The sequence below is a fragment of the Channa argus genome, chromosome 4, assembly GCF_033026475.1.
Source record: "Channa argus isolate prfri chromosome 4, Channa argus male v1.0, whole genome shotgun sequence".
NCBI classification, from domain to species: Eukaryota; Metazoa; Chordata; class Actinopteri; order Anabantiformes; family Channidae; genus Channa; species Channa argus.
In genome coordinates this window covers 11762363-11785639 of record NC_090200.1, presented here as the reverse complement: position 1 = coordinate 11785639, position 23277 = coordinate 11762363, and the positions used below count along the sequence as shown (strand labels likewise).

The 23277-nt window shown below is 42.6% G+C and overlaps 4 protein-coding genes across 7 annotated transcripts in view; 2 read left to right on the top strand and 2 right to left on the bottom strand.

The window, feature by feature from the left end:
- reln (reelin) overlaps positions 1-12535 on the top strand; it is a 94081-nt gene extending 81546 nt beyond the window's left edge. Inside the window, exons 44-65 of one of the 3 annotated variants that reach the window (XM_067501922.1) lie at positions 80-338; positions 545-794; positions 994-1162; positions 1418-1558; positions 1844-2021; positions 2492-2685; positions 2790-3040; positions 3189-3343; positions 3484-3698; positions 3877-4054; positions 4139-4314; positions 4407-4513; positions 4631-4873; positions 4994-5169; positions 5382-5455; positions 6327-6488; positions 6614-6771; positions 6910-7135; positions 7237-7434; positions 7635-7733; positions 9289-9415; positions 11113-12535. In XM_067501922.1, coding sequence (XP_067358023.1) covers positions 80-338; positions 545-794; positions 994-1162; positions 1418-1558; positions 1844-2021; positions 2492-2685; positions 2790-3040; positions 3189-3343; positions 3484-3698; positions 3877-4054; positions 4139-4314; positions 4407-4513; positions 4631-4873; positions 4994-5169; positions 5382-5455; positions 6327-6488; positions 6614-6771; positions 6910-7135; positions 7237-7434; positions 7635-7733; positions 9289-9409 — 3730 coding nt within the window. In that variant the 3' untranslated portion in view covers positions 9410-9415; positions 11113-12535. The remainder of the gene's footprint in view (positions 1-79; positions 339-544; positions 795-993; positions 1163-1417; positions 1559-1843; positions 2022-2491; positions 2686-2789; positions 3041-3188; positions 3344-3483; positions 3699-3876; positions 4055-4138; positions 4315-4406; positions 4514-4630; positions 4874-4993; positions 5170-5381; positions 5456-6326; positions 6489-6613; positions 6772-6909; positions 7136-7236; positions 7435-7634; positions 7734-9288; positions 9416-11112) is intronic. The other 2 variants (XM_067501923.1, XM_067501924.1) reach the window with 2 other exon arrangements.
- A 389-nt stretch (positions 12536-12924) lies between these two features.
- bncr (bouncer) lies at positions 12925-13332 on the bottom strand. Its single transcript, XM_067500141.1, has one exon. It carries the CDS (start codon positions 13330-13332, stop codon positions 12925-12927), a length of 408 nt encoding a protein of 135 aa, XP_067356242.1.
- Positions 13333-13808: 476 nt separating this feature from the next.
- On the bottom strand, positions 13809-15740 carry LOC137125824 (protein Bouncer-like). Its single transcript, XM_067501928.1, has 4 exons — positions 15724-15740; positions 15533-15604; positions 14717-14849; positions 13809-14591 (listed from the first exon to the last, which is right to left on the bottom strand). The coding sequence occupies exons 3-4, from the start codon at positions 14767-14769 to the stop codon at positions 14153-14155; spliced, it is 492 nt and encodes a 163-aa protein (XP_067358029.1). The 5' UTR covers positions 14770-14849; positions 15533-15604; positions 15724-15740; the 3' UTR covers positions 13809-14152.
- A 674-nt stretch (positions 15741-16414) lies between these two features.
- pik3c2g (phosphatidylinositol-4-phosphate 3-kinase catalytic subunit type 2 gamma) overlaps positions 16415-23277 on the top strand; it is a 14025-nt gene continuing 7162 nt past the window's right edge. Inside the window, exons 1-16 of one of the 2 annotated variants that reach the window (XM_067501926.1) lie at positions 16415-16736; positions 17161-17596; positions 17702-17781; positions 18551-18708; positions 18824-18938; positions 19062-19173; positions 19524-19594; positions 19738-19801; positions 19880-20005; positions 20289-20319; positions 21191-21374; positions 21476-21598; positions 21857-21985; positions 22551-22665; positions 22745-22878; positions 23076-23264. In XM_067501926.1, the coding sequence (XP_067358027.1) occupies positions 17255-17596; positions 17702-17781; positions 18551-18708; positions 18824-18938; positions 19062-19173; positions 19524-19594; positions 19738-19801; positions 19880-20005; positions 20289-20319; positions 21191-21374; positions 21476-21598; positions 21857-21985; positions 22551-22665; positions 22745-22878; positions 23076-23264 (1973 nt within the window). In that variant the 5' untranslated portion in view covers positions 16415-16736; positions 17161-17254. The remainder of the gene's footprint in view (positions 16737-17160; positions 17597-17701; positions 17782-18550; positions 18709-18823; positions 18939-19061; positions 19174-19523; positions 19595-19737; positions 19802-19879; positions 20006-20288; positions 20320-21190; positions 21375-21475; positions 21599-21856; positions 21986-22550; positions 22666-22744; positions 22879-23075; positions 23265-23277) is intronic. The other variant, XM_067501925.1, reaches the window with a different exon arrangement.

Here is a 23277-nt window from a genome sequence, read left to right as displayed (position 1 = left end):
CCACACCAATATCATATGTTTTCTTGTAGAATTTTTAGTTTTCAGTAATAATTCTATGTGTAATTGCTGTATTTTACAGGTTTGTCCAGTTTTTCCTGCGTCTTGGCTGTGGTAAAGCTGCCCCAGACCCACGCTCCCAGCCAGTTTTGCTGCAATTCTCTGTGGATGGAGGTCTTACCTGGGGACTCCTCCAGGAATTTCTCTTCAGCAACAGCAGTAATCAGGCTCGCCTGGTGGCCCTGGAGATCCCATTGCGTGCTCGCACAGCCTCAACTCGCCTCCGCTGGTGGCAACCCTCTGAAAATGGACACTTTTACAGCCCATGGGTCATTGACCAGGTACAGTGAATGAGAAAAAATTCAAGCACCCATCCACTTATTATTCCAATTATTTTTCATTTAGGCATTGAAAGCAAAGCTGACATTAATCCAAAGATTGTTTTATGTTTGTCACCCCGCTGACAAATCCCATGTTTTTAAATACAGTTTCTACCTTCAGTGTCTCTTTGTCTTACCTGTGCAGACATTTATGTTTTGATTCCTAGGTGGTGGTAGGTGGCAGTGCCAGTGGTTGGGGACCTTTGGAAGATGATTTCTCCTCAATTGATGGCCGTTCGTGGCTCCTACACCCTGGAGGAACTCGAATGCCTGTTTGTGGCTCAGATGGACCTGCTTTCGCATTCATAGAGAAGTCCAACACTCGCTATGCTGTTACCACTGACATCAGTTTGGGTCAAGATGCTTTTATACAGTTTGACTTTTCTGCTTCCTGCTCTGTGACCAACTCCTGCTACTGTAAGCAATAACAAATCTGAATAAAGCACGATTATATTATACATGAAAAGCGATTTCAAAAATCTGGACATAAAGGATGTTTAGCATGCATTTTGTGGAAATAAGTCCTAAGTGAAAATAAATTCCTTATATTTGTGTCCTCTATAGTGTTTTATGAATATTCATACTGTTAATAATCTGCTCTTTTCTTTATTCACAGCTGTGGAGTTGGAGTATTCTCTGGATCTGGGGCTAACTTGGCAGTCTGTGGTCAGAGACTGTTTGCCTACAAGCCCTGACTGCTCTGCCTACACTCTGCAGAGGCTGCTAGTTTCTGACATATACAATAAGTGGGGTCGCGTTACCCTGCCTGTTCCATCATTTGCTAGGTCAGCACTGCCTTGCACTTTCTACAATAACATGGACAAATTTTTGTGCCACATATAATAAAACACTATAACTTAAAAAATGGACTTGTCAATTTGAAAAGTGTCCATGTTGTCTTAACTTGGATATACTGCATTACTGTGTGATATAAATCAGTGAGTACAATGTCTGGATTTAGTTCCTTTAGACAGTTTAGTTCATTGGTTTATCATTTATTTTAACTTCTGTATATCTGTGACTTTAATATATGTATTCAGGTCTCCAGCCACAAGGTTCCGTTGGTACCAGCAGGCCCCCTTTGACAAGCAGCAGACCTGGGCTCTGGATAACCTCTACATTGGAGACGGCTGTCCAGATATGTGCTCTGGACATGGCCATTGCCAGCAGAGCTCCTGTGTGTAAGTAACGACAGCCTCTTGCATGAATGCACCAAGGTTTTTACTATAAAGGTCTTTAAAGTATCATTTAGAAGTTAGCTATTAGGAATAACCAATGAGGTGTGAAAGAGAAATAGAATGTTTTATATCAAAACTACTCTGCATTGCTTTTTATTTTAGCATATTGTTTATGTATAATGTTTTATTTGATACTGTAAAGCTGTTCATATTTGTTTTATGATATTAAAGTCAATAAATTACCTATAATAACATTGTTTTTGCATCTGATTCCACCTTCCTACCCAGGTGTGACCCAGAGTGGGGTGGAGAGTATTGTGATGAACCGGTGGTTCCTCTTCCCTCCCAGCTTAAGGACAGCTTCAGTCGAGCTCCCTCGCTCAGCCATTGGCACATACTCACTGGTGGGAAACTCAGTACTGTGTGTGGAGCTGTGGCCTCTGGAGCCGCTCTGCACTTCAGTGGGGTAACAATACATCTGCCTTTGATTCTTATTGCTCTTTCCCTCATCCCTTTATTTCTTGTATTCTGTTTTATGTAACACATCCTATTCTTGGATTTAGTGAATGATCAATTTAATTAAACTACCATACCATCACCATGCCAGATTCTGCTACTGATACCGAGGCCGGTCCTAAGTGCCAGAGAAGCCTCTTAAAAGAAGAAATTTAAGTCAGATATTAGCTTCCTGTTAAATTACTACTCAAATTAATACTTTTAATACATCAGTATATTTACAATTTAGTCTGTTTTATTATTCTGGGTATGTTCTGATGGTGTTCCCTAAAAAGACTGTAAGAAATGTTTAAGACATCTGGACTTATTTTTGGATGGCTGGTGCAGTTAAATATTCAGACGATACTGCAAAAAAGGAAGTAAAATACTATATCAAAAAATGTCAGTATACAGACCTTTTTCTTGTGTGTCTGTACACAGAGCTGCAGCCGACAGCTAGTGACAGTGGACCTGAACCTAACCAGTGCTGAGTTCATCCAGTTCTACTTCATGTACGGCTGCATGATCCCACCTAGCAATCGTAACCAGGGTGTGCTTTTGGAATATAGTTTGAATGGAGGAATCAATTGGCACCTCCTGACAGAGATCTTCTATGATCTCTACACCAAGCCTGGGTGAGATTTTTTACACACACATGGACACAACTGCTCGCACACAAATGATTAAATCGTGAAGCAGATGACCTGTGACTTTGTGTGTGCTTTTTGTCTGTGCTCAGGTTTGTGAATGTGCTGCTGCCCCCTCCTGCTCGTCAGGAAGGAGTGCGGGTACGCTGGTGGCAGCCACAGCATGATGGCGCAGACCACAGTGATTGGGCATTGGATAATGTACTTATTGCAGGCTCAGACCCTCGTGCACAGATCTCTGACACATTTGGAGGGGTGGCACTGCCCAACCATGAGAGAGCTCCTGCTGATGGGACCTCAGGGAGGATAGGTCAACCAAACGAGCAAGAGGAATCCCCCATTGGTATGTCAGTATTGGACTAAAGGTTTCCAGCAGATCAACACCACAAATGTCCAATAATGTTAATGTTTTTTGGAAAGGCAAACTTTCAGCTTTTCATTTGCAAGTTTAAGTCTTATATCAGTCAGTGTTTCTCCTTCTTCTTTCTCAGTGAGCGATCATTGGTTGTTCTCAGAAGACTGCGCAGTGCAGCGTTTCTGCAGCTCTCCTGATGGTGTGATGGTGTGTGGAAATGCTGATGGGAGAGAGGTGTATGCTGTCACTCATGATATTATTCCTGGCAAAGGCTGGGTCATGCAGTTTAAGGTATATAATGAGCCTAAAGTGATATACGGTCAAAATGCCCATTTTGTTTAAAATAAGTAACATCGTAAATATTAGGTTTAAAGAACATATTTTCTATAATAAAAGAACAATACATCAACTTTATTTGTGTGTTATTAAAGATTGCTGTAGGCTGCAGTGTGCCAGAGCGTAATGCAGACAGGCAAGTTCATATTCAGTATTCAGTGGACTTCGGCGTGACGTGGAAGTACTTGGTGCCCCAGTGCCTGCCTGCTGATCCCCGCTGTGGGGGTCAGGTCTCACAGCCATCAGTCTTCTTCCCTGCTGAAGGCTGGAAGAGGGCGGTTTATCCCCTGCCTGACAGCCTTGCTGATACGTGAGTCACGCCATAACATATCTCAATCCTTTGTTTTTGACATTATTGAATGCTTGACCTAAATTGTTGATACATTGTTGATTATTCTGATCATATACATGAGCCAAACAACAGTCGTATACTGTAAATCATGACCGTGGTGTATGACTTAACTTTTCTTTTCTTTTTTTTCCCTCAGTTCCGTGCGATTCAGGTTTTACCAGCAGCACTCAGACATTCAGTGGGGTGTGGAGAACTTTTACATTGGGCCGGCATGTGACAGCCATTGTGGAGGCCATGGAGACTGTCTGGATCAGCGCTGTCTCTGTGATCCAGGATTTACGGGACCAAACTGCTATGCCAGCACGGCTCTCAAGGTAGAGCGTTTTTTATATATGTCCCAGAATTAAAACTATATTAGAAAATATACTGATTTCTGATTTAGTGTCTTTCTGTTACAGGCATCCTTAAAGGAGCGTTTTGACTGGGAAGGGGCAGCAGGCCCTCAGTGGCAGGTGCTGGAAGGCGGCAGGCCTTGTACAGATTGTGGTATATTGGTAGAGGGGACGGCTCTATACTTTGGAGGAGCTGATGCTAGACAGGCTGTCTCTGCTGATCTAGACCTACGAGGAGCCAAGTTAGTACTCTTACTTTTGTTCAGCACTGTCAAACACTGAGATTTGTAATATAATGCTACTTCAGATTCATTAAAACAGTGTTTTTAAGCAGGTTTGTGGAGTACTGGGCCAGGATTGGAAGTGAAGATAATATGACCATGTGCCACCGCCCAACTTGTCGTAAAGAGGGGGTGCTGCTGGATTACTCTACTGATGGAGGTGGACATAAAACATGCTTGCAACATCACATTGTGTGTTTTTTCATTTTTCAGAATGTTAAATACATTCTCTTTTGCTTCCTTTTTTTTAAAAATTCTGTTGATATTGTTTCACCAGGTGTGTCCTGGACACTGCTCCATGAGATGGATTATCTGAAGTATGTTTCAGTAAGGAGAGACTATATTGTTCTACCAGAAAGAGCTCTGACCAATGCGACCCGGCTGCGCTGGTGGCAGCCGTTTACTATTTCCTCTGGTCTGGCCACCCCCAGCCTGGAAAGAGCTCAATGGGCCATAGATAACATCTTGGTTGGGGGGTCAGACATCAACCCATCCACTCTGCTTGACACCTTTGATGATGGTGAGTTTGTAAATTTTTTTGATTTAGAGCTCAACAACTCACCCATCATGATAGATAAGTGAATACTCCTGAATTCACTATGACTCCTCTTTTCTGGTTTGTTTGTTTGCCTCCCACTAGAGGGTGTTTCACATGAGGAAAGCTGGAGTTTCTATCCTAATGCAGTGCGCACAGCTGGCTTCTGTGGAAACCCCTCATTCCATCTATACTGGCCTAACAAGAACCAAGACAGGACACATAACATTCTGGCCACTCGAGAACTCATAGTGCAGCCTGGATATATTTTACAGTTCAAGGTACAATAATGCTAGAGAGCTAAACTAATAAAATTGTGGATCAATGTTGTGGATTTTTTCTTATTGTTTTTAATATTTTAATGCATTTTGTTTGTCTATGTAAAGCATCTTGAATTGCCTCTGTGTTTTAAATGAGCTATGTGTAAATAATTGAAGCTGGGTTACCTTGTGCAGAGTGGACACAGTTCTTAACACCTCTCTCCTTGTTGCAGATTGTTGTTGGGTGTGAGTCCGACAGCTGTGAAGACCATCATTCTGTCCTGCTACAGTACAGGAAAGATGCAAGGTAAGAACATCAACAAGCAACTCAAAAGATATTTTAGTCATGTGAAAAGGTTACATATGTGATAAACCCATAAAGAATCATCGTTCAGCTCTGCAGTTTCCTTCTCTGCTCTGTGGAGATTTTAGTGACTTGAGGTTTTCTGGCCTGCAACTTGGTACACAAATGGTTACAGTGCATGACTTATCACAGCAGCATCCTGGTTTCAGTCTAGCTGGGGACCTTTGTTGCATGTCATCCCCCCGTGTTAAATGCCCACCTCTTCATTTTTCATTATCGAAAAAAAAGCATTAAAAAAAGTCAGAAAAAATATATTTTTTTAATATAAATATTTAACTTTGTTTCAATTGCAGAAAAGCCTGCCTCCAAATAAATACTAACGTGCAATTATATCTGCTAAGTGTGCAAGTAGTAAGCCTTGCAATATCAGCCTACAGTGCCATAACATGTCAATGTCATGTTCAGAGCTTGTTTCCAATTCAAATTGCATGCTTGTTATAGTTAAAAAATCAAAAAATAAAACCAGTACTTTCAACAAACCAATAACGTCAGAGCTTTATTTTGTCCTCTACCAACAATTAAGACAAACTGTAGATGGTGCAAAAATTATTTTTAAATCTTGTATGGAAATAGCCATATTTTAATAAGGTGCAACCAACAGTCTGTGATGACAGACCTATACATTTGGCCTGACAGCTGGTGAGAAGAGGTGGTTCTGTAACATGACCTACAGTAAGACATTAAAATATACTTCACTTTACAAAACTTCCTTTGCATTCATATTTTAATTACTTTGACCATTTTAGGATTACTGATTTAATTCATAGGATGTATTTTAAATTGAAATTTTTCCGCACGTCCCATCTCCCTTTAGGTCTGACTCATGGCAGCTGGTACAGTCAGAATGCCTCCCATCCTCAGTCAACAATGTAGGCTGCTCTCCTTTCCAGTTCCATGAGTCCACAATCTACAGTCCAGTTAACAGCTCGACATGGACAAGGGTCACTGTCCAGCTGCCAGACCATGTGTCCTCAGGGTAGGATAACCTACAATAGAAGATATTATGGCACCGGTGCTAAAATTATGTTTTTACATATCTGAGCACAACAACACTTATTGGCTCTGTGTGTTACAAAAGTGTAAGTCTTTTGTGATTTCCAGGGCTACTCAGTTCCGCTGGATTCAAAAAGAGGGAACAGGAGAGCGACAAAGCTGGGGAGTGGACCATGTGTATATTGGAGAGGGCTGCCCGGGGCTCTGCAGTGGTCACGGCTACTGTACAAGTGGAATGATCTGCATCTGCGATGAGGGACACCACGGTGGGCCACGAAGAGCATAAGACATTTTAACTGCTAACTCTGCACACGATGGAGATACTCTGTAAATTAAAATGATTAACTGCATCTGAAACCTCCTACATTATTCTCCCCCCATCTGCTTTCTCTTACACTGAAAAGGTGATGACTGCTCCCTCTCCAGCAGTGACCTGCCCAGCTCCATCAAGGACAACTTTGAGTCCAGCAGTGTGTCTCAGGAGAGCTGGCAGCTGATTCAGGGTGGAGGAGTAGGCAGCGGCTGTGGGCAGCTGTCACCACATGCCCATGGAGACTCGCTGTACTTCAATGGCTGTAAGATGAGGCAGGCCGTTACTAAACCTCTGGACCTCACTAGAGCCAGGTACAGGTACTAACAAACATACATAAACAAATAAGGATCTGTATTTCCAACACTTAAAAACTATTTTTCTCTAACCTCCCTCTTCTTTCTTCTCTGTCGTCCTACAGTAAGATCATGTTTGTGCTGCAGATTGGCAGTGTGGCACAGACAGACAGCTGTAACATAGCTCTGGATCAGGCTGACACAGTAGACCGAGCCGTGCTGCTGCAGTACAGCATCAACAACGGAGTCAGCTGGCATGTAATTGCCCAGCACCAGCCCAAAGACTTCATAAAGGCCCAGCGAGTCTCCTACAACATACCACTGTGAGTAAGAGACTTGTAGACAGAATATACAGTATTATTTATTCACCATTAATAAAGCCATCAACTACAACTTTTGAACCTTTATAAATTTATTAGAAAGAGGTACTGTTTAAAGCAGTGCAGTAAACTTAAATAGGCTAAAGCCATAAGAACCACTGGCATACCCTTAATCATCTACTGTGTTTCCACGGTCTCTCCAGAGAGGCGAGGGTTAAAGGGGTGATGCTGCGGTGGTGGCAGCCACGCCATGACGGTGCGGGACATGACCAGTGGGCATTGGACCATGTGGAAGTAGTCCTGTGAGTACCCAATTGCCAGTCGGCCCCCGGCCTCCCCAGATTGGCCCTCAGCAGTTCCTTGATTTGCCCTTGTTTCTACATCTTCCTCCCATCTATTCCATACAAACACAAAGATGCAGCACAAGCATAAAAATCCTATAAACACACTCACATGTGTGCTTGGTTACTGCCTACAATGCAACCTCTCATCAGTCAGTTGTTCTAAATGCTCAGCATGGTGTCTGAAGTCAGGCAAGCAGAGCAGAAAAAATAGTGCAGTGTGCTTTGCTGGGTGGCTGTTCTGTGTACAACAGATTGATTTCTGCAGTTAACTCATGATACTTTCAGTGTCTTGTAGAACCCATCCATCATCTGACAAGGAGATCAAATGTTGTCATACTAATAATCTCAAAGGTTGTAGATGCACCTGAAGAAGCAAACTATTGAATTCCAACACTGTTAGAAATGCTGCTGTTTGTTTTTGTCCTGGAGCACTTTAAGGCTTGGCCAAGTGTTGAATTGAGATCAAATGCAACACAGGGAACTTTGAAGGTGGATTCACATCTCTGAAAGTGTGTCACATCCATTTCATGCAAAAGCTGTCCTACATTTCATTCTACATTGAATAAAAATGTTCTTACAACACCATGCACTGATTGACTGACTGTTTCTTTTTCTCATTTACATTTGTATTGCATTTTAGTCTGTAACCTACATCAGTTAGGAAATATGTTCTCCTCTCAAATGGAGCTAAAAAAGGGACATTCTGCAGGACACTGAAGATATCATGCTCTAAACTCAGCTAGCGGGATCTCAACATGACAGTATCATAAGGCATTTTGAATGCATTCTGCATGTTGCTGTGGGTATCAGAGCAATATTCCCTCTGATGTGGGTCTGGATTGTTCATTTAGCTGAGTACCCAATGCATTTCAAATGCTGCATAACACATGTAAGGCTCCGATATTTCATGTACACACACAAACACACTTAAAACATACCTAACCCGAGCTGTTCCTGGTGTACGTGGCCGTGACCTGTCCCACACCCTCGCACGGTTTTTAACGGTGTCTGCTGAAAAATGTGACCATGATCCTCACACTTTGCTCTGTTGTTTATTTCTCTCTCCTTCACTCCTTCACTCCTTCACACACACTTTTACACATGCTCAACCTTTTCGTTTGCTCCCTATAACCTGCCCCCCTGCTGCTTTGTTTCACTGCCATGATTGATCTTGGGTCATGCTCCCCCCTCCCCTGCTCGTGTCACACCGTATCCTACCTTACCACATGCTTCTTCTCCTTGTCCTTTTATCCTGCCTTCTGTCTTTCTATCCAAAAACACCTTGTCTTCCCATTCTGGCATACAATGGATGGATTACTGCTGTATATCTTGCTTTCTTTCATTTTCCCTTCATGTATCATCTATAATTCCCTCTCCACTAACTACTCGTCTGCTCGCCAAACTTTTATCATTGTCTCGATCTTCCCGCTCACTTTCACTTCTTCATTCTTGATCTTCTTTCTGCCTCTCCTCTCTCCTCCCTCTTCCCCACTTTGGGCCCCTGCCTCCCCAGGCCAGGGCTCCTACCCCCCCAGACCTTTCTGCGAGACAGCAGTTCCCTCCTCCTGCCTCTCCACTCTCGCGCTCTAACCTCTGCTCTCTTCTGTATTCTGCTCCCTCTGGCATGGCTGTAGTGTCAGGTAAGTTATCCGCCTCTTCCTGAATGCAGCCCACTCCCTCCCCCTCCCCCTCCCCCTGACCCATTCTGCTCCCTGTTACACTGCGCACACCTTCCCTCAATCTCACTGACATTCCTAACCGTCCCTCCTCGTCATCGCCATGGTCATCTCCATGCCCTCGCCTAAACTAAGAGCACCAGGCAGGTCTAAAAGCAGACCAGCTGCTATCAGTGTCCAGGTGGAGGCTCTCTGACAAAATAATAACACCAGCTCTCACCACAGCAAACAAAATGAGTGACATCAATAAATCATCTTACTTTTTTAAATGACAATTCCCGGAAAAATTCTTACTACGTTGCTTCCCAAAACACCGTGTCCCCAAATTTCCGTTAAATGGCTTTGGCTTTAGAGCTGCACATTACACATTCTGTGGGGCATTTCAGTTAAATAATGTACATATACAAATGTCACTGGTACTGTGTTTGTGTGTATCTGTGTGATGTAATCCATCACTATACCTGTTTTTCTTTGTTTTATTCTTGCTACTGCTTCTACTGAAGACTGTTGGTGTTTTTGCTCCAGCTGCTAATTTATAAGTCAACCGTGCAATTCAGTGACCCTATTTTTCCAAAAGTGTTTTTAGGTGCAGCATTTTTCTCAGTCCAGCCCAAACACCACTAACAGGATTTTTTTTTTTAAGCAATGTTAGTTGCAGTGCAAATGATCTCTACCATTAACTGTAAATGAAGCTTCATCTGACTAACCTCCTCCATCGACTGTAGTTCCTTGCATGGCTTTAAGGATTAACTGTTGATACATGGCTCCATCTTTCTTTCACTCATGGTTGTCTGTCTAAGGACAACAACATGACTCTGAGCACGGAGCTCACTGCTTTCTGATCCAAATTCAGAAATGCAAAGTGTGTGCATCCACACAGAACACATTGAACAGCACATGCAGTTTTCCAGCCGTCCTGCCCATCTGCCTTGCTTTCACCTTCACAGCATCACCCATCACACACCAAAATACACTCCTCCTACCCCTGCCCAACCGCTCCTGAGCCACAACCCCCCCTCCCCCCCGCTTCGCAGAGGCCCCTGGCTGCACTCCTGGCTCACTGGCACCACCCTGCTGGAAGGAAGAGGCAATGAACAGGCTAAGCAAGAGCAATCTTCTGCAGCTTTTCTCTGTGTCTCTTTAGCTTAAAAATCATCCTCCTCTGCTTACAACGCTGCACTTTTACATATTTTTAGTTATTTTTTATTTCTCCCAGTGATGGCTGTGAACTCTGACCTCAAACACTCAGTGTCAGAGTTTCCCCTACTTTCTGTTGTAGTATGTTTGTAGACTGTGTTTCGTGTCTTGTCCTGTGACATTTGGTCTGCCATTGGGTACGTGTAGCTAGTTCTTCCACCGTGTGCCTCTCATTTGTACACAACGTAGACAAATCCAGTTATGTAGAGTAGCACCAGCCATTCTCTGAGCCATTAGAGCCATACAGCTGTTGAGTGTTTGAGGTTATGGCTGAAACATGATTAACAATTACCAGCATGAACCTGGATGTGAGAGTACGGAAGCTGCATTCAACCATTCATGTGTCTGCGTGCATGGACTCAACTGTGTGCATGGGACTGAGTGGATTTATGCCCTTTTCTCAGTCACTAATGTTCAATCTCCCCTTCTTTCCTCCCCTTTTCACTGTCTTTGTTTCCCCGCAGCACCCGTAAACAAAACTACATGATGAACTTTGCCAGACAGACAGGAGTGCGTCACTACTACAGTCGCAAGAGGCGGGCACTGCAACAGCGGGCCTAAACCCGACGAGATGGGATTCACCCTCTGACCTCCCAATCACACAGCGACCTGCAACGCACATCCTTTTTCTTCTGATAACATATCGCCCTCTCGATACCCATCCACCAGTGGATTCCAGTTTGCCTCAGACCCCCCTCACCCATCTCTGCCTGCCCTCTGTCAGAAACATGGGTCATCCAGTCAGTTTACATCAGGAGTCAAGGCCTTCCCAACCACACGGGTCGGCAGGAATGAAACTCAGCAATTTTGTTTACTTTTTTCCATGGATGGTTGGGGTTTGTAGTTGTTTTCTAAGTCTTGCTGTGGTTCCTCTGATTCCTGTTCCCACCTGTGATATCTCTCCCTCCGGCTTACCTCCCCATCACTCCTCTCCCTATCCTCATCCTCGTTTTCCTACCACACTGTGAAATTGAGAGATAATATATCCCTGCTGAACTGATCAGCCACAATGGAGAGTTGCCTCCCAGTTCTGCTGAGCCGCGAGGGGGAGGACCACTCCACTGCCACCAACCAGTATGCCAGGAGAAAGACCACAACAATGATGTGTAACGTAAAGAATAACGTTGATGAAGTTTAAAAAAGAAAAAAAAAAAAGAATACTGTGTTTTTGCTGTTCTGTGTGTCTGTGGGTTCTTTTTGTGATGAGTTGACTGTGGTGTTATGTTCATTTGTTTGTTCATTTTCTACTAATTCATATGCTTTTGAGGGGGGGGGGAGGGGAGGGGGGTGCGGGGTTCTCTTTCCTTCTCCTTGTTTATTTGCAACAGATGTGGGCTGGGCTATAAAAGCCGGCTCTCTATGGCAAAAAAGAACGATTTGCACGATGGGGAAAGGAGCAAATACGAAAAAAAAAAAAATTAAAGACTGAACAACTTCTGTTTTTTTTATTTTTTATATATGTTGGTTCCCGAAAATACAGATATTTATGGTAAATGGTTCTTCACGTAACCTATTTAAGATGCACTGTGCGTGAAATCTGTATGTTCTTTTCTAGTGTTAAGTTATTAGACAGTCAGGCTTTCAGACTGCATCATCTCCCCTCTTCCTTCTCTTCCCTCTTCTCTTGTGCTGTTTCCCACCTTTCCATCTCTCTCTGCTGATTTCTGATACCTGGAGGTGAGGCCCTATTAGTGTTGTTTTTTGAAGTCTGTGTAATATGGACCCTCTGCCCTCAGTGTAATTCCAGTATAGCAATCTCCTGTATATATATGTATATCCACTATGGGGAGACCCAGCAGCCTTATAAAAGGGAAATAAAGAACTGTCCAAACCTCATACTATACACATTGCTTCACCTGCTCTTTTACTATTAAAAGATAAGCCTGGCAGCGGTCTGCTGTGTGCATTTCTTACTGTCAACAAGCCTCTGTTGAAAATACATTTGTTTCTTTTCCCTGTCTGTGTCTCAGCCTCAAACCCACAGGTTGATTTAGTGCCGAAGATGTAAATCATTTGTTGGCACTAAAAGAAATACAAAATATTGCCAGCATTGTCTGGTATGTTAAAGAGAGCAGAATACCATTTCTCATTCAAATATTTATTTATGGACATAGTTAGGAAAGCGTAGTTACTCATAAAATATTCAAACCTCTGTCACACACCTCATTACCAGAGTGGGCAGCCGCAAAACTTCTGCAGGCCTTCATCACTGATCAATGCTGAGGCTCTGCTCACTTGACATGTACCCCTAAAGATGCTTGTAACAACTTTTCTAGTCACAAGCTGTCAGCCATCCAAGCTAAAGTGGTGAGTGTTAAAGTGATGGAGAGAGAGTTGGCTGTGATGCCTGGGCAGGCGTTACAATACAGCCAGTCACAGCAGCCATAGCTCATGATGTACACTGTTCCTTTGAAGCGAAGGTTGTGCACCTGGCTGCAGTCCTTCTCCGCCATGCAGCCCCTTGCAGACAGAGCACTGTGATTTCCAAATCGACCCTTTGCTAAAAAGCACAGCTCATTGGTAGGACACTCCGTCACAATGAGCTTAAATGTCCTGTCCTTCTCCAGGATGGGGCTGTAGAAGCAGAGCAGGTTGTTGCATAGCAGTAAGGGGGGAAAGTAGAACCACAGCACAGCAACATGTAGGAATCGCAACATCTTCTCCCTGCAACGAGAGGAGGGCATCTGGTATATGAAGTACACAGCCATAAACTTGCTTTGTTACTGGTAAAGTTTATTCAAAAATGAAATACAGTACATCACCCATTTAATGTTCAGCTTGTGTAAAGTTATAGCTCTTATGAGGAAATAACACAGCAGGTGAAGCTCTAAAATCACAGTTTCCCTTCTGAATGGCATCTAGACACTTCCTGGTTGGACGCATGGATATTTACAAATACCATTTGCTAAGTTTGTACGGCAAAGAGTTCTCGAATTAAGTCGTCACCCGATAAACATCTCACAGTGGACAGATTCCACGGTCACAAAGACTGATTTTATTGTGATATGTTTGCATGTCAAATCTGTCATGTTTCATCACTGGCCAGCCCTCTGCTTTGGGCCTTTTAAGAATATTCCAAAAAATAATAATTTAGGTGACTGACTTTTTTAACATTGCATGTTTCATATTCTCATATTTCAAGAAAAAAAAAAAACTCACATGAAAATAAAAATTTTATTTTAAATTCAAACCAAACTGGAAAAATTGACTTTACTTCTCAACAATTTTTCCTACCAATTCTTTACAAGCCCCGGCTTCCAGCAAACCTGCTAGTAATATCTACAGGCCACCAATTGCTCTTTTTTCATTAGATTTATTCTCAAACTACAACCAGAGGAAGGCTAACAAGTCTACATTTTTATCTCTCTGCAGCAAACATTTAACCACACAAAGGGCTGATTAGACATTAGATTAGCACAAATACCAGTCGTCATAGGTCAAACTTTTGTCACCTTTTGGACACTCAGCTAAGTGTCTGTAGCTAACAGGTCTCTCCCAAGTCTCCTACAAGTTTGATGCAGCGGCAGGTGATGTACTAATCCTTGATGACGTGTAATTTTTACACAAATCCTGGTCCTCCTCCGTTTTGCCGGTGTTGGCATCAGACTTTGGTGGCTCGTTACAATAGTCTTTGCAGCAGCAGGTGTCCCTGACACTGTACTTCACACCCCGATAAGACAGAGTTTTATTGGAAGCACAGAGATTCTTGTCCATGCAGCCCTGAGCAGACAGAACATGATCAGGCCCATGGTGATATCTGGAGCTGAAGCAGAGCTGATTGGGCAGACACTCACTGGTGATGTTTGGGCAGGACTTCTCTTTGACCTGCGGTGGACAAAAGTAACAAGACAGGCTGTGCCAAAGGGGAGCTGGGAGGACTGGAACTGTAGCCAACAGGATGGCGGTCAGGACCCAGTGTGGTCGCAACAGATGTAAATTAAGTCTAATGCAAATACACACACACACAAGTTTAATAGGAATGACTCAGATTGTAAATATGCTTGCGTTTGATCAGTAAAATGCAGCAGTTACATATTTCTTGTAGTTTGTGTGATTGTCATTATTTACCTGGTCTTTGTTTGAGATCCCATCTTCCTGGACTCAAAAAGCTCCCAGAACATGTGTAGATGTGCCAACCTGAGGAAACTCCAGACACCAGCAAAGCTGATTACCAGGCAGAAGCAGGTGTGCGTCCTTGAAACTGTTTGAGCTTAACTGATAAATCACTTAAGAAATACACATCCCCACACAAGTAACGTTGGTATTTTAGCTTTCAGTTTATTACCCCCCCCCCCCCCCCCCCAAAAAAAAACAAGAAAATTACATTTTATTCCTCAAAACATTTTGACCATCTTATTTATGACAATAAACAGAGGGAAACTAGTCCCCAGCAAAAAGGATTACACTGCCATCTACTGCCTGGTGTGCTCCCAAACATAGAAGATGATGTTGCTGAATTCCTTGTCTTGAACATTAATATAAACTTTTTTTTAAAACGGCTTCTCTACTGTTTCACACTTATTTTCTGAAGAATAATATTCTACAATATATACAGTAACCTTCTTTTTTGGTCCACATTATTATTTGATGCCTGGTTACCCTATTGCTGTTTTTAAACTTAACAAAGCAACCAGGCTGCATTCGTACATCAAGCAAATTAAATATAGAGAGGTCGTCTTTTGGCACAGCCTTCTCTTTCTTTTTGTCTTGTCATGTACGAATGAAGAAAATGAAAGGTTCAGCTCATCGTACAAAGGTTCCTGTGCAGAAAACAAATATTGGACAAATTGAAATTTCCAGTGTCACCAGTGCATGTGATAGAAAATGCAGATTCTAATTATACAAATATATATTTATATGTGATTATATAAGTTGTTTGCTCACAGTCAGTTCCTTGTCCTCGTCCACGCCAGTGTCCCCCCAGTTTCCTAGTTCCTCTGTGGGGTCGTAGCTGTACTGAGGAACCAAAATGTGTCGGAGTTCAACTAATCTGAAGCAAAACAGTCAAAAGTAATTAAATACACAGAAGAGATGCCACAACTGATGCGCTGCTTAAACTACACGAACCCTCTTACCTCGATCTCCTTCTAATGTAAATGACCTGCAGAGAAAAGGACACTAATAGACAGCCCACTCAACACTGGGAAAATGATGCATTCATTTGAAGTGAAATATGGTTCATGAAAACCAGATAAAACAAAACGGTTCTCACCACTGCCACTACACATCCAGCTAGCATGAGTAGGAAAAGGGGGATGAGTGCGTAGTATCCAGAAAACTGAGGCTTTAGGGGTGAAATGTGGGGAGTTGTGGTGTTAAAAAGCATCTTTTTGCTCAGTCTCCTTCAAACTCTCCCCTGCTCCATGAACCTCAGGTGACACGTTTAAGACGTTCACTGCAGCACTGCGGTTGTCACTTCTACTGAAAAGCCATGTTGGGCTTCCTCAACCCCAACAACTCATAATTAATATCAAGTGTCAAACAGAACATGCTTTCCCTGAGTTTATCAACACTTTTAAAGTATTTCAAATGAACTGATGATGAGCCCTATCGCAAGAAGTCCCACAAATCCCACGTCCCATTCGATCTTACCTTAGGTGGAGATTGTGAATACAAATATTTCCTTATTGCCTCTTTAATTTCACTTTACAGGAGGTTTACAGGGACACTGCTCTTACTGTACATGGCTCCTCAACCTGCTCAGTCACATTCCTGAGTGAGGAGTGGATGTGAAGTTTTCTGCCACTTTGGTTTCAGGAAAACATGTGTTTGTTTCTCTACATGCAAACAAATGTATCATGGTTTTGAAGGTTAAAACAGTAGGTACTGTTAGAAAGTATAATTTGGTAGTTACTTTACTTTCATAGTTCGTCGATGACACACACACACACACACACACACACAGTATGTAGTTTTCTGTTTCTTCCAGCAGAGGCAACAGTGTTGTGAGCTCCTGGAGGAGGAAGAGAGCAGGGACGGTGCACAGCACTGGCAGTATTTGCATATTTTGCACAGGTAGAGTTCGCTGAGCATGTCTTCAGTCAAGCATTTACCTCAGTGACACAGAATGGGACTCCAGCTAACAGAGGTAAGATGGCAAAATAACTTCAGTGCTTTGAAAGACTGACTCAGTGTTTTGGAGGTAATGTTAAAGTGAGAGGCTGCAGTTAGTAACTGAGCTCAGGATCCTCAGTAACAGTCTGGGTTTTAGCTCAGAGTGAGTTTTATCATACTGTGGGTTAAGGATGCCTACATGGAAGCTTCATGGTGAGATAATGTCACAGTGGCTTTGAGGAAATCTTGTCTTTTTATAAACGTATCAAAGTTTTGCCATAGACTAAGTGGCGCGCTTCAGTAGATTTCCTGTTAAGATTTGAAAGGCTGTTAATTATTAGACCAACGTAATCCCTCAGTGAGACTCCAGTCCTTAAACAGCCTACTTGTCCTGCCTGCAGTAAGTTATTTATGTTTTTTAAATGATGATTTTTATGTGTGTGTGTTTTGTGTTTTAGTTTTTCATTCCACCACGCTGTGAATAAAGACGAGCTGAGACTGTGACACACAATAACCTAAGAGGACTTGCACTTGTTTTTTCCCTAAAATGTGATGGATCCTCCTGAAGGACAAAAAGAGAAAAAAGAGACAATCCAGAGACAAGATGACAGTGTAACCGACGTCCCCATACCTCAGAGAGACGACATGTATGCACTGCACATTTACAGTGAGATTCAAGAGGTCCCTGAAAGGGATGAAACTCATCTGCCTGAGCGCAATGACTCTGCGCTCAGGATCAGGCTTCCCAGTGACTGTTTGGTGTGTCCACAGGGCCGTGCGCCCCCTCCACTTCCCCCCAGGATGCGACCCCCTCTCTTTAACACCAAAAAGCGGTTTTCCTGTGACCTCACTACTCACAAACTGGATCGTTCCACGACAGAAATAGACAGTCACGTGAGTATGTGAGACAACTGTGTCATTCATGACCCAAATGATCAGCAGCGAGATCAGAGAACAATGTGGTATTTGTGTGTTTTTATCTTTGTGTGTCTTTATCAGGATCCGTGGGCCATTACTCTAATAGACGCGCCACAAGGCAGCACCAAGAGGCTGACTTCTTTTAGTGCTGCAATTTCCAAGTAAGAGAATAATGCTAAATGTATGTCTGAGTACAGTACTGACATCAGTTTTTTCCGTGTATAAGATTCCGTGTATGATTCAACAAAAGCGGCTGCAGATCTTTAGTCAAAAGAGTTTCTTAAAAGTAATCTTCCCAGTGATGATCTTTTTTTGTATGACTGACTGAGCAGACAGAAACATGATGCAAACAGTGACTCCACTTATTGTGAAGTATGAAGTTTCTCAGTAAAAGACCCCACATTGTCTGATAGGAACAACATTTGGTCCCTGGTCTTTAAGCAGCCCCTCACAAGCACATACTCCCCCTGCACTTTTTAAACAGGAGATGAGTGTAATAGGACCTCTATAGCTCATCAAACACGAAAAAGAAACTCATCTCATCAACATATCTGGGTCAAAACAATCGCAGAAATAATCAACGTGTTCCAGCATCAGAGAAACGTTTAGATAAAGTGTTTATAAAGCTTAAATTATCGTCCTGTCGATCAGATTTAGTATAAACCAGCCTTCTTACTTAGATAAAAACATTTTTCTTTCTGATCAGGTCTGCTCTGATTCCTCTGGTTGCATCACGCATTTCTATTGTGGTTGGGCTCCTATTAGGGGAATACTTGGGTCATGAAAAACACACCTAGTGTGTGTGTGTGTGTGTGTGTGTGTGTGTGTGTGTGTGTGTGTGTGTGTCTTTATTTATTTATTTATTAAACTTAAGTGCGCTGATCTTCATCTTCATACTTTTAACACACTGACAACCGGTTTCTCCGGTAGGCTGAGGTCCCAGTACAAACACACAGACACAGTTCATAACTCAGGTGTGGTTTGGGGTCAAGTGCTACATGTGCATCCTGCCCTGCTGCAGCAGGTGGAGGTGAACGTCTGTGTGGCCACTGAGTGGGACAACCATCAAATTCCCTTCCCCACCACAGGTAAGTTACTTCTTAGCCTGCACCCTCACCACTATGCATTTTTTTGATCTTCTCACTGTGAGTCAGTGCAGATGTTGGCAGAAGTCGGTGGACTCTGAACTCTAATCTTTTACAGTGAACAGGACAGTGAAGAGTCTGATTGATGACCTCTTACATCTGCTGGACCTCAGCCCCAACACAAGTGGGGATTATGTTCTAAAACTTTGTGACTCTGATGAATATCTCCATAAGTACGTCTGTCTCTCTCTCACACACACACCATGAATGATCTTTTTAAATTAACCATATGCTCTGTTCAGACATTTGTTATTTTAGTCAGTGAAACATCTGTCGTTTCCCACGTGTCCCTGTAGTGAAGAGCTGCTGGGTGTGCATGAAACTATCCAGATCTACTACAAGTTTAAACTTGTAGTCCCCCTACGACTTCTCCGTGTGGACAACCTCAAACGCCATCTGGCCAGGGATGTAAGTCAGTGCAAACTCCTTCTGTCTCCACCCCCAGTGTAGATCATTTACCAAGAGGGGACTGCCAGTCTCTAGTCTCAAGAAGCTGCTTTCGCAACCAGCTGCACCGGAGTCTTATCACCAGGACTTTTGCAGCTGTAAAAACCTCCGCCCTAAGTTTGTGACTTTGTTCTCATCATGCTTGGTGGTGTTTACATAGGAAACTGAAGTGTCCTGAGATTTATGCTAATGAAAAGCCAACATAAAAACAGCCACTTAATTCTTTTCTATTCTTGATTCTATAGATATTCAATAAACTACAACAGTCCTGCAAAGAAAATAATATTTCACCATGTTTCTTTCTCTGTAAGGGGGAAGACGACAGGAGCCCATGCCACCTGTACCAGTTGCTGCGTCCGATGCGTGTTTTTAACACCAGCAAGTAAGATGACAAGGAGATCCTCCACCCGCCTTTTGAGGTGGTTTTAGTAACGACAGCTGCTCAGTGCATCAAACCGTGTCTGTCTGTAGAAAACAGGGCTCCCACTGCTTTGTCATTTGTGTGTGTTTAACCTTTCCTCTCAGGTTGAGCCTGCAAAATGTGCTTAACAGCTACAACCGAGAGGTGACGGAGCTATTGAAAAGCAAGGTCAGTAAAAAAACAAGAATCCACGTATCCATCAGGGGTTGATTCTGATTGTTGGCTCTGATCTTGTCACATCTGCAGTCTGGGGCCAATGTCAATGAGCTCATCAACCACGTTCGCACCATCAGCAATCTTCTGTTTGGGCTCTCGTGTCAGGAGTTGGAGGACGCCATTGGCAGGCTCAACAGAATCAATCCCTTAGTGCTGGTAGGATGCACCCTAACTTTCATGTTCTACAATCTGTGTAATCAGTCCTGTTCAGCTTTTAGCGACTTTTTCCTTTTTGTACAATACTCTTTTTGCTGTCCTATCTTTCTTTATATTACCATTGACCTTGTGCCTCTTCCATGGTAACTTGGCAATACAGTGTGTAAAATAAATAAATAACTAAAAATAAAAATACATAAAATAAAATTATAATAAAAATGTCTAGAAGAAAACTACATCCTCATTCCACTGATCAGCAATTAGCTATATGTCTTTTTTACAGAGCCAGGATGAGGTGTCTGAATGTGAGAGCGGTGAGTATCTTTTCTTCTTTTTATTTGACAGTAACAATAAAGAGACAGCACTGATACTGTGATGTGCAGTTACTGTATATATACAGCAAAGGTCTTAAACACTTAATCAAAAAGGTGCTTTAAATATTTGCAATTTGACAAGAAACACATATTGCAAGACCATTGGCAGCATAGTCCAACAACAAACAGCAGGTTTCTAAACAGAAACGCACTGTGTCCAAAATAATTCCATATTTAGTTATCTGTTCTATAAAGCTGGTCCTATGTTTTTCATAGACTGTTCACTAGTGTCTTTGAATTGCAGCCTCATATGTGGGTTTTATGGACTAAACTAGAACAGTGAACAGACCGACAAGATACAACAAGCAGGGCGCAGCGTAACAAAAATAGAATTTTGTCATAAAATATGCAAAACAATGTTAAAGGTGGGAGGATTAGACAATTAGATATTTAATGAATGCAGGAAGCCACAGGTCTGCCCACAGTAGCTTCACACAGGAGAGTCAGTACATGAGAAGGCGCACGCACACACACAAACACACACACACACACACCTGTGATCAATTAACTCACTGCCATCAGCCATTGGCCTGCACCAAGTGAAATTCCCCCACCCGCACACAAAGCCAAGGCACCAATACTGATCCACACTGTTAGATATTTACTGTCATTATATGTGTGTGACATTTTCACTACACAGTAGCTTTTTTTAAAAATTGCCACTATAGAGAGGAAGAATAGGAAGAAAATGATCATTACTGTGTAATGGAAAAATACTGTGTAGTAATGTGTCAAAAATCCTTTATTAAATGTTTGTTCGCTCATTTGTAATAAAAACATTTTGCTGTGATGTTTGTTATCTGTACTCCAGCATTGATCATGCTTAACAGGGAGCTGCTGAAGGTGCTGCAGATCTATTCCGACAACTTCCAGTCAGACTTCAGGGCCCAGGAGGTAGCCTGCAACCTGCAAACCCGTTTGATTGACGACAACCAGGAAATTTTACAGTTCAACATTTCTGCTCTCTACAAGCTGCAGTTTACCTGGGTGTCAATGTATGTGTGCAATTATAGTCACATAAAACATGTTGATGCATTTTATGTGCACACAATAGTTGTTTTTGTTTCCCTGTTTTTTTAAATTTATTTTTTAATAGTTATGAGTCATTCTCTGTTTCCTGTGAGCTGACGTACGGAGGAGTAAAGATCTGCAACACTGGCCATTCTGAAAATATCAGCACAGCTTTGTCATATGGAAACAAGATCCTGTTCAACCGCATGTAAGAGCAAGATCTTGTAGAGTGTCATTGTGTAAATATTTCATGGCATTCAACTTCCCCCTTTCTCAGAAGAATATTATTGTCTTAAATGGTGAAGTGAAAAAGAAGGTCACAAAAATCAGCTTCATCGTACATATTTCTCATAAGAGTGCATGAAAACCAACTTACATCACCTTTCTTTTTAAACATCGGTTTGTGGGAAATACAAAAAGTGAAAACAGTTCAGCATTTATGATGGTTGTTTTTTTTTTTCTTTAGGATGGTGTTCCCTATGCCAGTCAATGAGCTGCCATACGAGAGCATGTTGACATTTCACCTCAAGGGCTCTAAGAAAGGAAAGAACCAAGAGCTGTTAGGCTGGGCTGTGCTCCCACTTTTCAGCGACAAGTATGTTCTTTACATTTCTACCTCTATACCTGTTCGAACACCAGCGCAACAGTAGACCCACCGCAGTAACCAGTGGCCTCCAAAAGCATTAAGACGCTTCACGCGTTGCCTCAAATGTTTTCTTTTGAATGAACCAATCTATAAAGTAAAAACAATTGTGGTTTTTTTTGGACTCTTCCACTGAAAACCAAACCAAAATCTCTCTTTTGCAAAAATAATTATTTAGTAGAAGCCGCTTTAGCAGCAGGGGCAACTTTGAGTGTCTACAAGCTCACAACTGGATTTGGGTGGTTTATCCCATTCTTCCTGTCTTTACAAAAATTGTCCAAGGTCTTAGTTTGGACTTTGTCTGGGCAGCTCCAGGACAGGACAGTGAGAATCCAATTAGTGTTTTTTTTTTGTTTGTTGTTGTCCTGACATGCAGTGGGAATTGTCACTTCAGTTTACTTCTGTTGGACTCTAAAATTCTAGACGCATGTCAAGGAAATAAAAGAAAAGAGGATACAGCTGAGCAAAATAAAAGGAGGTCTGGACCCACTGTAGTATGTGCCCTTTGTGTGTCTAGGAATCTGGTAACGGGGACCATCCTGCTCAGTATGTCCACGCTGGCTGGGATGCCCGTCCCTCCCTCTCCTGCTCTGTCTGACGGCCACACACATGCAGTAGGAGTGATACTGCAGGTCAGTTATACTGAGCAACTCACAACACCAACGACACCACGTTTAGCTGCTTAGTGATTCATCTCGCGTTCTTCCCCAGCTCGAGTTTCCACATCAGTGTGAATGGACGTACCAGAGGCCCATCGCACTACCCGGTTTAACCGAATTCACTGAGCCCTGTGAGGAATTGGAAAAGAAAATGTTGAGTGTTTCTAAGAACCACTGCCTGTGTTTGTGAGTATGAGAAAATGCCCCATGTGTTAACTATTGTACGTGTAACAGTGCAGCAAACACACTAACCACTTATCCGGTTCAGGGTCACAGGGGGGCTGGTGCCTATCAACATATAACTTGTTTGCTTTCTAAAAGGAGATTTGCTCACTTGCTGGATTCCTGAAGCCATTTGTGAAAGAAAAATCTCTTGTTCCCAGTCTAACAGGAAACGACAAAGCCTTTCTGTGGGAGAAGCGTTACTTTTCTAACAAGGCAAATACTTTCCTCCACCTCTTGCTGGGTGGAGCCCCCCACTGGCAGCCTGAAGACTTGACAGAAATCTATACTATCCTGGAAAACTGGCCCATCTACCTCCCTGAGGAGGCCCTGTTCCTGCTTAGTGACAGGTACAGGTTACAC

What these genes read in the sequence shown, in the direction of transcription:
- bncr (XM_067500141.1), bottom strand. Translation starts at nt 13,332, where the DNA reads ATGCCCTCCTCTCGTTGCAGGGAGAAGATGTTGCGATTCCTACATGTT.
- LOC137125824 (XM_067501928.1), bottom strand. Translation starts at nt 14,769, where the DNA reads ATGTTCTGGGAGCTTTTTGAGTCCAGGAAGATGGGATCTCAAACAAAG. An exon ending in GGATCTCAAACAAAGACCAG is followed by an intron (nt 14,592 to 14,716) that starts GTAAATAATGAC and finishes TATTTGCATTAG; the next exon opens with ACTTAATTTACATCTGTTGC.